The following is a 15,367-nucleotide window of genomic DNA, read 5'->3' as shown; positions in this document are numbered from 1 at the left end:
AACCTGTCAGACTTATTAAACAGATGATGACAAACTAAGTTCTGTGACATCAAGTCATTTTAGTCCACCTCCTAATTAACTAATTTTCGTTTTCTTCACTTAAACATCGAGGAGCAACTAAACTGGAAATTAAAATGCTGCAAGTTTCAATGATTTTTTTTTCTTCTGAATTTCAAAACTGGACAGATTTTTCCATTTTCCAAAATTTGCTGCAGTTTTTTTGTATTTAAAAAATTGGAATGTTCAAAAATGACATTTTTCTGTTTTGAAATTTAAAAAATTAAATTCTGAAAACTCTCACCAAGACCCCAATCCCTCAAACATTTATGCACAGGCTTAACTTTATGCACGTGAGTAGTTTCATTGAATTAAAACAGACTTTCACATGCACAGCGTGAAGAACAGCTTGCTAGAGTTGCTAACTAAGTCAACCAATCAAAACTGACAATGAAAAAACCCAAGAACAAAAAAGAAAACAAAAAACAGTAAATGCAAAATGAAAAGTAAAAATGATAAACAATTATAAAAGATTTCTGTCAAAACATGGAAAATATTAGAACTATCAAAATGTTTTCATGAAAATAACCATGTTTTAAATGGTCACATTTTATACCCCCTGACCTCCATGTTCCCTCCAAAAAAAGTGATCAATTTTATTTTTACTTGCTCTGTTGAATAACAACTTAAATCTAGAGTTGCTTAAACATGTTGGACCAACAATGACATTGAGAGTTATCCCTTTCTCTGCTGCACTCTTCTCTCTAACAGCCTGGCGGAAACCCTTTGAAGTGCCAACGTTTCATGGTAATATATGGAACAGCACCTGAGAACAGTTTGCCCCAGGCGCTGTTCCACATATTACAATGGAACATTGGAAAGAGCATTCAACAGCATGCGAGAGGTCACAGCCTCATTCCAAATATAAGGCAATGATTGCAGCAATGGTGTGACAGAAACATCAACTGTTTTAGAGACAAACAAACTTGTAGGGCCCTATGGAGACTCAGCCTTAACTTTGATTTCCCTCCTTTTGTCAGTTTGAACGCCAAGGTTTTAAATTTAGGATTCTATCTTCAAGATTTTAATGCTATGAAAAATAAAATTAAATTTATTCTCATTTCACTGTTCAGAAAAAAAATTGACGAAAAATTATAATGGATTGGGACTTGTATATTTATTTCCATTGACACAACAAAGATGTTTCTTAATGTTGTAGAGAAAACTGCGGGGATCGTGTGATTTCAATAAACCATAGTATTAGCATGTGCTGTGGTATAGTCGATTTTTATTTCACATGTGCATCCCGTAGTTAAAGTCTACTTATCAAGTGCAGGAAGATAATACACATTTTTCCTGTTATGAAAGTAAAAACAGAAATACCAAACATCCTAAAATAATTGACATTCAAAACAGAAAATAAATATTTTTTCATACTTCCTGTTAGCAATAAGGTTTTGCTGTTGTTATCTGTCATGAAGTGCTGTTCCCCTTCCTACAGTGTCTGCAGGAACATGGTTGCCCTCCAAGGAATGTAAACTTGGCATTAGCCCTGGCAGACTCCCACTCCCTCCTGCCCTCTCTCATTTAACATTAACTCACTCCCATACTATAATGGGAAGGTAGGGGTCGCAGTTTTATTTACATAATGTAACATTATAAAAACGGGCATTAAACAAGGAAAACCTTGCACCAAATAAACCTGAGTAAAAAAATAATGACACTGATCTTCCCATTAGAAACTCCTCTTGGAAATAGCATACCATTCCCAAAGTTAGGGCAATGTTGCTAATGGACCTTCTTTTTAATGTTATATGCCCATTAATCTTTCCTTATATACCCAATTCTTCTGCAAGCCCGATGCTTCCCATCTAAACTGAGGGATTTCTTAAGTTCCAAAACCAGAAGAAATTTTTAAAACATTCTAGAGTTGAAAGGACCACACGGTTTACATCCTATTCCCACAGTCTTTTCTCTTCCTTCCCACAGCTGGAAATCTTATTAAAGGGCTCTCCTACGTAACAGCAGTTTTCAGTACAATACATAAGCTAGGCAGATGGCAAGGTGGACTATTTCAGACAGAATGCCAGAACCATGAGAACCAACACTTCTTCCCACTTCACATCTTCTTCAGCCCTGTTTCTCTCCACCCTAGCCCTTTGCCTTTTTCTGCAAGGAGGCATCCTGCTTACTGCTTCATTTAGGGACTACTGACCTGCCTAGATTCAATAAAGTGAGAATGTAGAGAGCCTGGGAATCCAGGATATTAAACCCCTTCAGCCATCATCCCCCAGTTTTGGAGACTAAGACCCTTAAACTTAGGGCTAGAATGTGTTTCAAGGAACAGATATGAACAAAGGGTGGTACCTAATTGCACCATCCTATGAGTAGACCCAGAAGACACTGACTCTGACACACACAGGAAGCTCAGTTCCTTGCCTCCTTCCCCTTTGGACTGGGGGTGATAGGAACAATTTGTTGGCAGCTGCAGAGGAGTGGCCACCAAACAGCATGGCTTGATGGCTTCAGGGCAGCCCTGCATGCAGTTCCTCACCTCAGTTTCCCTTCTTGGATCCCCAAATAAAGTCCACACAGGATTTTTCCAGTCCAGTCACAACAACTCTCCTTAGGGTCTGATTTATTAACTTAAAATTCACAACTAAACACAAAAGTCTTCCCTCCAGACTTCCGCTGGGTACAGCCCATACTCCCCTAGTCTGGTCAGAAAGAGTCCCCCCTGCCTCAGCACTCTACTCCCAGCCCTTCTTAGCTGGAGCAGTTCCCCTGGTCTCACAGTCCTCCCTGAAAGAGACACTCTCTCTCTCTCACACACACACACAGAGACTCATTCACTCCAGGAAATTGCCTGATTCTCCTCAGGTGGGGCTCAGTCTCTAATCAGGGTTGATTTGGTCCCATGCTCTCCAGCCCAATGGGCAAGCCACTTGTTACATGGACCTAAACCAGAAGCAAAGACACCTTCAAATCAGATTGGCTGTGAGGGACAATACACGGGGGGGTGGGGGGGGGAGCAGCAGAAGTATGTAGGAGGTGCACAATACTTACTTACTTCTGTGTGCCTAGACAAAAGGTCTGAGTAATCTGTGCAGTGTAAGATCCCTCTTATCCTCTTTCTGGCCATATTGACCAAGAGACAATCTAGCCCTCAGTGAGCGAACATGCTGAATGACTCACTCTTTTTCAGTTTGTATACGCATTAAATATTCTTTATATAGTAAAAAGTAGATTTAAACTACTGTATTTCCTACTCATGCTCTTTGTGAGTTATAGTTTTACATGTTAACATGCAAAGAAATCTGGGGAATACTTCTCAATCAACTTATTTGGTTGCTACCATTCAAAATATCAGACTGAGGTAACGTGGAAAATGCTGACTTTTAAAATGGTGGCCACTGGATATAAAGTGTTTTCATTGGTGTTAAATATAATTGCATTACATTGTCTAGGTTGCACTGAACTGTATAGCAACCACAATTGCAGTCAGACTTTCTAAATATTGCACTTTGTCAATAGAAAACACCAACAAAAGTACTTTTAATTTGAGGTACTTATTCTCTGAGACACATGGATGTGCATTATTACATATTGTTGCCTTGATAGAGAAAGTGCTGATCTTCAAAGGAAATAATCAATCCACATCCTAACTACTGTACTTTCTGAGTATTAAAGAACATAGAGTTTCTGTAAGAAAAAAATCCCTGATGTACACAGGGACTGGCACAAGCATATTTATATTCAAATTCTTCTTAATAGTATGCGAATATGTCCTTCATCACAACCAGTCTATTCATTAGAAAGTGCCCAGAGCTATAACTTTAGGAGGAATGCATTTGGGTCTGTAACCCCAAAAAGCTGAAATAAGCTACCTAGGCACACTGAAATATTGTTATTATTTATCTGTATTACCATAGCACCGAGGAGCCCTACTCTTGGATCAGGATCCCATTGTGCTAGGCACTGTACAAACACAGAAGGAAAAGATAGTTCCTGTCCCAAAGAGCTTACAGCTAGGGCTGTCAATTAATCACAGTTAACTGAGCAATTAACTCAAAAAATTAATCGCAATTTAAAAAATTAATTGCAATTAATTGCAGTTTTAATCGCACTGTTAAACAATAGAATACCAATTGAAATTTATTAAATGTTTTTGATTTTCTACATTTTCATATATATTGTATTCTGTGTTGTATCTGAAATCAAACTGTATATTATTTTTATTACAAATATTTGCACTGTAAAATGATAAAAGAAATAGTATTTTTCAATTCACCTCATACAAGTACTGTAGTGCAATCTTTTTATCGTGAAAGTGCAACTTACAAATGTAGATTTGTTTTGTTACATACCTGCACTCAAAAACAAAACAATGTAAAACCTCGGAGCCTACAAATCCACTCAGTCCTACTTCTTGTTCAGCCAATTGCTAAGACAAACAAGTTTGTTTACATTTAGGGGAGCTAATGCTGACTCTTCTTATTTACAAGGTCACCAGAAAGTGAGAACAGCCATTTGCATGGCACTTTTGTAGCCGGCATTGCAAGATATGTAATGTGCCAGATATGCTCAACATTCGTATGCCCCTTCATACTTCGGCCACCGTTCCAGATGACATACTTCCATGCTGATGGTGCTCATTAAAAAAATAATGCGTTAATTAAATTTGTGACTGAACTCCTTGGGGGGAGAATTGTATGTCCCTGCTCTGTTTTACATGCATTCTGCCATTTATTTCATGTTATAGCAGTTTCAGATGATGACCCAGCACACGTTGTTCATTTTAAGAACACTTTCACTGAAGATTTGACAAAATACAAAGAAGGTGCCAATGTGAGATTTCTAAAGACAGCTACAGAACTCGACCCAAGGCTTAAGAATCTGAAGTGCCTTCCAAAATCTGAGAGGGAATAGGTGTGGAGCATACTTTCAGAAGTCTTAAAAGAGCAACACACTGATGTGGAAACTATAGATCCTGAACCACCAAAAAAGAAAATCAACCTTCTGCTGGTGGCATCTGACTCAGATGATTAAGATGAACATGCATTGGTCTGCACTGCTTTGGATTGTTATCGAGCAGAACCCGTCATCAGCATGGACACATGTCCCCTGGGATGTTGTGTGAAGCATGAAGGGACATATGAATCTTTAGCGCATCTGGCATGTAAATATCTTGCGACACTGACTACAACAGTGCCATGAAAATGCCTGTTCTCACTTTCAGGTGACATTGTAAACAAGAAGCGGGCAGCATTATCTCCTGCAAATGTAAACAAACCTGTTTGTCTGAGCAATTGGCTGAACAAGAAGTAGGACTGAGTGGACCTCCAAGCTCTAAAATTTTACATGGTTTTATTTTTGAATACAGTTTTCTTGTACATAATTCTACATTTGTAGGTTTAACTTTCACGATAAAGAGATTGCACTGCAGTACTTGTATGAGGTGAACTGAAAAATACTATTTCTCTTTTTACAGTGCAAATACTTGTAATCAAAAATAAATATAAAGTGAGCACTGTACACTTTGTATTCTGTGTTGTAATTGAAATCAATATATTTGAAAATGTAGAAAACATCCAAAAATATTTAAATAAATTGTATTTTATTATTGTTTAAATTAATCGCGATTAATTTTTTCAATCGATTGACAGTCCTACTTACAACCTAAGTAAAAGAATAAACTAACCTACAAAAAAGACACCTGTGGTTTAAGATATTTCTCATCCCTTATCTCTTTAAAGTGAACTGTCATTGTGACTGTTCAGCTTTCTTATCTTCTGTTTTAGACTGAGTGCCCTGCTGACTTATTTAACTGGTGATGAAGTGTACTGGAGAAATACTGCACTGTATAGCCATTGTTCTCTAAGATCCTCATGGAAAAGAGACATACAGCTCACAGGGTTATACTCTTAAAATTTGGCTTATAAGGATAAACATGAATGTTGGTGTTTGCCTTAATGTTGGTGTTTGCCAGTGGTGCCTCAATCTAATTCCAGTGGCCTCAGCTGGGAATAACAAGAATTCATTAAGTATCCTTTCACAGATTTTAAGGCCATAAGGAACCTTTATAATCACCCAGTTTGATCTTCTTCACAAAACAGGCCATAGAATTCCACCCAAGTATTCTTGCATGAGCTCAATATTTTTTGGTTAAACTAGAGCAGCGGTAGGCAACCTATGGCACGCGTGCCAAAGGCAGCACGCGAGCTGATTTTCAGTGGCACTCACACTGCCTGGGTCCTGGCCACCGGTCCAGGGGGCTCTGCATTTTAATTTAATTTTAAATGAAGCTTCTTAAACATTTTAAAAACCTTATTTACTTTACATACAACAATAGTTTAGTTATATATTAAAGACTTGTAGAAAGAGACCTTCTAAAAAACGTTAAAATGTATTACTGGCACGCAAAACCTTAAATTAGAGTGAATAAATGAAGACTCGGCACACCACTTCTGAAAGGCTGTCGACCCCTGAACTAGAGCATAAAATAATAAGGGCTGTGAAGTGCAGAGAAATATAAAAGTAGCAGTCAGTGGAAGTGGTTAGACTGAACTGATGGTCTCCTCCTAACTGCTAGTTCAGTGCATGCTCCTCTACACTGAAGAGTACATTAAACTGCTGATGACTGACTTTAAGGAGTCAAATGGTCCATGGTCTTTCATCAATGGGTTCACAGGCAAAATCAGTGTTGTGGTTTCAACTCAAGTCATGAAGTTATGGTACCATTTTTCATAATTGGTATGTCTGTTTGAATGGCACAGCACAAATAACAAGAGTGCTGCTGGTCTGGGCTGACCTAAAGGGGCTTTCATTATAAACTTTATGGGTAAGTCTGTGCAGTGCCTGACTGACTCTGCTTGTACTATCAGTCCCAGATATGCCTAAATACCATCAAATACTAGATTGTGGGGGAAAATAATTCAAGATGACTTATTACTTGTTAAGCTCTGAGAGTGTGTTTAGCACTTTGAAGGACATGGAAGACACACTCCCTACACTGAGGACCTTCCATAATCTCATTAGAATGACATCACAAAGCATATCGAGGTTCAATCATACAGCATGGCTTTTTAAAAAAACAGCAATACATCTTTATATGGGAATATTTATATAAATTGAGAATGTGACCTTTGTTTTCACCACAAGCAGCAGAATCAGATCAACAGCATTGAGATACATAACTCTATTACACAAATAATTTAAACAAGACCAGAAACTGCTGTTGAGCCAATTGCAAAGGCATGATCTTAGAGCTGAATTTATTTTTTTCAAATGGGAAACTTGCTTTCCCTTTTAACTCTGGAGGAAATGAGGATAATACTGGCTATTGAAGAAGATCATCACTAACTAGCCTTGTAACACTCTAAAAATCTAATCAACAAGCCAGAGCACTAGCTAGAGAGTTGCGCTTTTGGAAATAGACAGTTATGTTTAGCTCCAAACAGATACTTCCAAATATGTGGCTAAGCAGAGGCCTGAAGACATATTAGGTACTTTGAAACATTACTCCCTTCAAACATGGTCCAAGCATGCCCTGAAATACTGCCCATATAAGCAACATTTCCCACCGTGGAGAACACCCACTAATTTCATAGCACACTGTCTTTGGTAGAGCTATCACTATACAGGAAGTGTGTATTACTTCATTTGAGTGTCTGAGGGTAGATTAGGTATTTTGATTGGTGGTTAATCCAGGGCAAAGAGTACTTTTTTTTTTTTTTACTTTTGCTAGCTCACCCCACCACTTTGGAGATATAAATGAAAAAATTAAAACTAAATGCCTTTTTCTTTCCAATGAGTCAGTGCAATGTTTCAAACAATGATGATGGATCTTTTCCCTGAAAGATGACTGCATTCTGGGGCATGTTAAATACTAACAAACATTTTAGCATTCCTCAAGGGCTGTTCACACCATGTATGAGTCATGACCTTTTCTTATAGTATATTATATAAGTCAATATTGTGTTGCTGTTGAAAAAAAGGCCAGTGTCACTGTGTGACGTATTAATAGGAATGTCATATTTCAGACTCATAATGTAATTGTTCTACTTTACTCAGCACTGGTGAGGCCTGCTGGAGTACAGTGTCCAGTTTTGAGCACCACACTTCAAGAAAGATGTAAATATATGGGTCCAGAGTAGCAAAAATGATAACAGGTTTGAAAAACATGACCTATTAGGAAAGGCTGAAAGAATTGGGCATATTTTGTTTAGAGAAGAGGACTGCAGGGACATGATAACAGTCTTCAACGTGAAAGGTAGTTATAAAGAGGATGATGATCAATTGTTCTCCATGCCTCGTCAGAGCAGGACAAGAAGTCTCGCTCAGATTGCTAAAAGGGAGATTTAGATTAGATTTTAGGAAAATCTTTCTAACTGGTTACTTAGGGAGGTTATGGAATCCCAGTCATTGGAGGTTTTAGGGAACAGATTAAACCAGGGGAGGGCAAACTACAGCCTGTGGGCTGGATCCGGCCCATCAGGGCTTTCAATCCGGCCCGCAGGATTGCGAGCCCCGTGGCGCAGCCTACATCTGTCTGCCCTGGCCCTGCGCTGCTCCCAGAAGCAGCCAGCACCACATCCCTTTGGCCCCTGGGGAAGGGGGGAGCAGAGGGCTCCGTGTGCTGCCCTCACATGCAGGCACCACCCCATGCAGCTGCCATTGACCAGGAATGGGGAACCGTGGCCAATTGGAGCTTCGGAGGTGGAACCCACAGGTGAGGGCAGCACGCGGCGGAGCCACTGTCAGGACACACTGGCCACTTCCAGGAGTGGCAAGGGGCCAGGGCAGGCAGGGAGCCTGTCTTAGCCCCGCTGTGCGCCGCTGCCATCCTGGAGCCGCTCAAGGTAAACGGCGCCAGGCCAGAGCCCACACCCTGAACCCCTCCTGCATCCCGCACCCCAATCCGCTGCCCTGAGCCCCCTCCCACACTCCGCACCCCTCCTGCACCTCAACCCCCTGCCCTGAGCCCCTTCCTGCACACCACACCCCTTCCCATGCCCCGCACTCCCTCCTGCACCCCAGCCCTACATTCAGGGTCCTGCATACAATTTCCCCACCCAGATGTGGCCCTCGGGCCAAAAAGTATGCCCACCCCTGGATTAGACAAACACCTGTCAGGAATGATTCAGGCATACTTGGTCCTGTCTCACTGCAGGGGATGGATGGTGGGGGGTGGACTAGATGACCTCTTGAGGTCCCTTCCAGGCTTACATGTCTATGAGTCGATGATTATGATGATATTATGGATTAGAGATCTTCAATTGTTTTTTAAAAGTAATTGAAATGTATATTTTTGTATGTTGTTATGGTTCTCAGTGACCTTCAGGTGAGAAATTAATAGTTACTAGGAATAAAACAATGTCCAGGTCAAAGAAACTGTAGTAAAATAAAGCAGCAGGAAGGGATGTGTTCTTAGTGAATTTTCCTTCCTTTCATCTCAGAACCCACATTTTTTTCTTCTCATTTGTCTCCCCTGAAACTAGCCCTAGTACAAATACTCAACCAATTATTTTAATACCACAGCATGGCTTACTACAGTATGCCAGAGCTATGGCAGTATAGGCTACTGAGTAAGAAGTTGAGACTAACCCAGCGAGCTTTAAACCACAGAGCATTGCTCACTCATCAGCGTTTAGAGTGTGCTAAAAAGGCATCGTTAAAATGAATGTGTACACAGTGATAAAGTGTAGTTCAGAGCCAAATCCCAATGGCTTGACATATGAGAGAGAAGGAGTAGAGAGAAGGTTATTACACATATCCGTTTCAGGAAGTTGTCGTGTAATTTTATCAATTTGGATTTTCTTCACACTGCGGGTAATTTGTCTGAAAAGTGACCTTTTTGTTTGGTTCACTGAAATCAGTAAATTAACTGCTAATTACTCAGGGTGTAAATTCCAGCTACCAGTGCTGAGAAATGAACAATAGCCTATTTAGAAGAACTAATCCTCAAAATCCTTCACTTGTTAAGACACCAAACTCCTCCCCTTCCCTCCCCCTCCCCCCAAAAAAGGCAATTTATGAAATTCTGACACATTCAGAGGGGGTTACCTAAACCCTACTGATGTGTTGTTTTGGAAATAAATAAACCGGGGTGAAAGAGTCCTTACATAGGCAACAAAGGTAAGATATGTATTTAGGGCGTGAGCACTTGGAACCATTTAAACCCCAGAAGAAGAGGGGTTGGAAAGGGTCCAATTGTATCTGATGAACTGATTTTACTTCTGCAAAACTTACAACCTGATTGTCAGCGTTGTGGATCAGCCAGACATCCGACTGCAGCTAGAGATGGCCAATCCTAGGACTGGTCAACACTTTTCTGTCAAAAAACTGTTTTTTGACCCAATAAACATTGTCAAAGAAAAGTGTCTGCTTTCCATGGAAAATTTTGACTTATCATCAAAAAATGAAACTTTTCCACTTTTTGATGGGAAGTTGAAAGTGCCCATGGAAAGCAGACACTTTTCTGTGAAAATGTTCATTAAGTCAAAACCCCACTTTTCTATAAAAAAACAGTTTTTTGACAGAAAAATGTTGACCAGTCCTAGGGTTGGCCATCTCTAGCTCTCACTGAGTCCACTTTCCAAGAAGCTCTAACGCAGCATCTTTAAATATGAGTTCATCAATTTTTTAAATTCCATGTCCTCAGATAGACTTTTTTCACATAAAAAATGTAGGTCCCCTAAAATAAGTCATATTGAAAATTTGAGATTGGGAGTAGGAATATCAGAAACTCTAATATATATCCATGGCCCGCAACAGACTTAGAGATTTCAATAAGGTTTAAAAGACCCACATCCCAAAACCTACAGCTATGCTGCTTGCTTCAGGCAGGCAAGATTTATCGCAAGTGGTGACAGGCTGCCAAAAATAATTTAAAAAGAGAGGAAGGGTGAAACGACAAGATAAAGGACTTAATAAACATATGGATAACAGGGTGAAAATTTCCCAAGTGGTTTCTCATTTCTAATAATAAATATTTATTCTTAAATGCATTCTCCACAGCACAACAAAAATGTTCATAAATTGGTTTGGTTTGTTTTATTTTAAACTGGAAGGGTAGTGATTTAGTTTAGTTTTTGTTCAGATGGGAACTCTGGGCAGTAACAAGCAAATCCAAATTGTCTGCAAAGAGCCACTTCCTGTTAGGGATTGAGACTTCATCCTAACAGTTAAAAAGAAAGGCCATTGCAAACTACTATCCTGATTCTATCAGACTGGAGACAAGTAGGACAAACAAACTCAGGAAGTGGCAGGGAGTTCGAAAGCGAGAGGAAATCTATGGCACAGAGAGGAAAGTGAAGAGATTGCGCTGATCTGCAAAAAGTTCACCCCTAGGTCAGAATGTGCCAAGCTTTTCAAAAAGCTTTATTTGTACTATAATACAAAACTGGCACACACAGCTGGCGACTGCTGCAGAGACTATTCAAATGTTAACATTCTGAATGATAAACTGCCAAAAAAAGTTCTATGTAAGCAAATTGGAACAAACAACTAATCTAAATCTGGTTGCTAAGAGACAGAGGTTTACAGCCAAATTCACCCCCAGCTCTCAAGAATACTTCATTCTTAATCAAAAGAGTACCTGTAGATGACGCCATGTTGGTGAAGAAACATGAGTGCTGATGTGACCTCTGCAGCATAGAAGCGGGATCGAGGCTCGTCAAATTTGCGTGAGCGCTGAATTTGAAACATTAGATCTCCACCATTTACATATTCCATGACGAAAAAGAGGCGGTCCTGAAATTAATTAAAACAGTGCTATTTAGCTAATTTCTTTCAGCCACACAAAGGGCTGCTTTAAACTACACATTAGGCGACAGCAGGATTTGCGTCAAGAAACTGAAGAACAAATGCTACAATTCTGAACTGGGGAAAGCTGACAACCAAAAAACAATAAACCCCAGGGAAGACTGATTCAAGAAAGAGCGAACGAAAGAGAAAAGGAAGAGAATTAAAATGTGATTAAAAAGTAATAAGGATTTTTAAAATAGTACAATCAGCTTTTTATTTTTAAAGAAATATTTACATGCTCTTTAAAAAAACATTTAAAATAAATATTACAACACAATGTCGATTCTGTCAGCTGCTGAAGGGCAGGATGATTTTGCAGATTGCCTGTGCACCTGGCTCCCTATCCCTACATATTATCAGCTACTGGGTCTATAAAATGCCTTTTCTTCCAAATTATGACTTCACACTACATATTATTAATAATTTTTATATGGAAACCAGTATTGCCATGAGAAAGCAGTGAAAAATCATGAGTCAGGCTTTCTCAAAAATCATAAGATTGGCTTAAATATAATCATATTTTTTAAAAAAATCTATTTGGGGTTCTTTTTAATTGTCTTCTGGTTTTTGAATCTTCAGGGTTCATTTTTTCATACTTTCCTCCATAGCAATGAGGGATAGAAACCCTCTTCATTTTTCAGTGCCAGCTGCCATTTTCACACAATGACGTGACTTTGGGAGCTGGGGCTTTCAGAAAAACACCAAGTACTATAAAAGTCACAATATAAAATAGCAGCAATTGGCAACACTGAGAAACCAAATGTGAATGACGCATTTGCATGTGAATGCAGATCAAGCATAGGCAAAGAATATGGTATATACATTTTTATCATCACTGTCCCATTTTCTCTAAAGGTTTATTGCCCATCCTTAGAATTTTGCCTAATTATATCATTAGCCTTACTCCTCCCCACCTTGCGCTTTTGCCTTTTGCTTGGAACCCTATTTTCAGATTCTTTATTATTAAAATATGTCTTTCTATGCACAATGTCTAAAACAGATCACACATTTTATAGATTAGTACTTTTTAATGGACTAATATTATCTAATGTAGTTGGTCTCAGAACTCATATAAGTTGACTGTCTTTACTCTGCCCTAACTGAGGCCCAAATTCAGTAAAGCACTTAAACACCACTGACTTAAATTAAGCACGTGCTTAAGTGCTGTCCTGAATGTGGATGCTTTCCTGAAGGGGGGCTTGAAACATTTGCTTAGCCTAGTAAAGGTCACAAGTGGAGGATGTAGAGGAAGAAAATGCAAGCAACCCCACTGTACACATCAGAACATAGGAATTGCCACAATGGATCAGACCCGAGGTCCATCCTATCCATCATCCTGTCTCTGAGGACATGTCTATACCACAGCTGCTACAGTGGCACAGCTATAGTGCTACAGCTGTGCCACTGTAGCACTGTAGTGTATAGACGTCGTAGATCAACCGAGGGGTTTTTCCACTGCTGTAGTTAATCCACCTCTCTGACAGGCAGTAGCTAGGTCAATGGAAGAATTCTTCCATCAACCTGGCCATGACTATACTGGGACTTACATCAATCTAACTATGTCACACAGGGCATGACATTTTTCACAGCCCTGAGTGATGTATGTAGATGATCTAAATATCAAGCCTAGACCTGACAGTGACTGGTACCAGACAGCCACCATCACAGTCCTTTCCTGAAAGGAAAGACTGGGGAAACAATAGCCTTACTGCTGCCAGAAGTAATAGACACTCCAAAGGGAATGGTATAGGCTATAGTCTTGCCACCTGCCAGACTGACTCAATATTGCCAATCCAAAGTGTTCAAAAATCATGAGACAGGTCTCCAAAAATCATCAGATTTAAACCCTCAGGATATTTGTGCCAAACAAAATAATACATGTGAGGTTCTTTTTTATTCTGATCCTCAGGTCACATTTCTCAACTTTTTTCTGCAATGATGAAGAATAGAACTTTGCTTTAAAATAACAAAAAGAAAAAGAAAAAAAAGCGGTGAAATGCTCATATAATCCCATGACTCCAGAAACTGGAGCATTTAAAAAAGCAACAAATATTGCGAGACTCTCAATAAAAATCACAAGACTTAGCAACACTGTCGACTGAGAGATTGCAGAGATGTGGGGCAAGGATACATTATACTTCCAAAGAGGAGATGCAAGCACCTCTTTTCAGAACATTCCCAATCTTTATTCCAAGAGTTGTAGTGCATACCTGTATGCTCTGCAGGCAGAATGCCTCTGAAGATTTGCATGGGAGAGGTACAACCAATTCCCAGCATTACTGTGTTTTACACCTTCCCATTTGGAGAGGACATGGGAAAACATTACAAATATGATAGGGATGAGAGGTCACAGTCTGTGTCATTCAGTTGGCTAAAGTAATTCCTCCCAACCTCTTACTTTAGTGATCACCTTTTCACTGTAGCATTTTATGTTCTGCCAAGTTGGTAGAGTCTGGGCATGACTGCACAGCAAGACAATCAGGCAGTGGGAGGAAGGGGTCAGCATTTGCTACCTAACTATGACATGCTGGCTGAGTCCCAAAAATGCAACCCACTGGATGTGTCTACACCAGAAGAACAAAAGGACTCAGAGACATCAAATGCACAAAATGTTGTCGATTGTCCTTGCTATGCTATAGAGAATCCTGCAGGAACAGCCTTTCTATGTCATGAGACTGCCAAGTCACCTATTCCACACTACTCAGCACTGTGAGTGAAAGAACTCTGGAGTAATTTCCTTGTGGGATGAAGATAAGGGAAGCAGTTGAAGACACGTAATTACAGTGCTTATGGTTTCTTTCTTCAGTGGGGAGATACTACTGGAGTGGAGACTGTATATTTATCTCCTAAACTGCCCATACTGCCCCCTTGACCTTGATTTTATTGCAGGCTAAAATTTAATGACCTTTGGATACTCCTACCTTATATGAACAGAAGTACCCTCTAGAATTTTTGTAATCCCAGTCTATTTTCAAAAATGCTCAACTTTCTTGACTCTGATTTGAGCAGAGAGAATGCCCAACAAATCTTATGCAGAAATCTCAGCAGAACCCTCCTTCCTACACAGACCTATTAATATTTTCTGTATGTTACTTAAGATGAGCTCCCAGTTCTCAGATGATATCTTTAATCTTTCATCTACACAGAGACTAACTCTGTAACTCCAGTTGGGTGCATAGGGAATCACTTCAACATCACTACCCCAATTAATGACTTCTGTAGGTGCAATCATGGTACTTGCATGTTTGGTCCAAATAGAGCCCATATTCTGCTTGGAGTCCTCAAACACCTATCTGTGGCAATTTTAAGCATCACATACTGTTGAGGTCAAAATGTGATTTCTGTGGTTTTGGTTTAGGATCCTTTACAGGGTTTTCCTGATTTGACCAATCTAGAATTTAATCTGGATTGTGGAGCCAGATGTGTTGTGCTCAATTTGAACACAGGGGATTCAGCAACAACTCCGATCCCAGGAATGGCAAGGTACTAAGTCACACATCTCCCTTCATTCTTTCAGATGGAAGGCAGCCTCACATGGATTATATTATACACACTTAAATGT

At 39.6% G+C, this 15,367-nt stretch overlaps 1 protein-coding gene across 1 annotated transcript in view; it reads right to left on the bottom strand.

Annotated features, from left to right (window-relative positions):
- Positions 1–15,367, bottom strand: part of PRKCE (protein kinase C epsilon) — a 507,843-nt gene that overhangs the window by 89,356 nt on the left and 403,120 nt on the right. Inside the window, exon 11 of the mRNA XM_077811974.1 lies at positions 11,597–11,751. Within this exon, the coding sequence (XP_077668100.1) occupies positions 11,597–11,751 (155 nt within the window). The remainder of the gene's footprint in view (positions 1–11,596; positions 11,752–15,367) is intronic.

This window comes from Eretmochelys imbricata, chromosome 3 (genome assembly GCF_965152235.1).
Source record: "Eretmochelys imbricata isolate rEreImb1 chromosome 3, rEreImb1.hap1, whole genome shotgun sequence".
In the NCBI taxonomy this organism is placed as follows: domain Eukaryota; kingdom Metazoa; phylum Chordata; order Testudines; family Cheloniidae; genus Eretmochelys; species Eretmochelys imbricata.
Note: the sequence above shows the minus strand (reverse complement) of the source record. Positions and strands in the feature narration are given on the sequence as shown.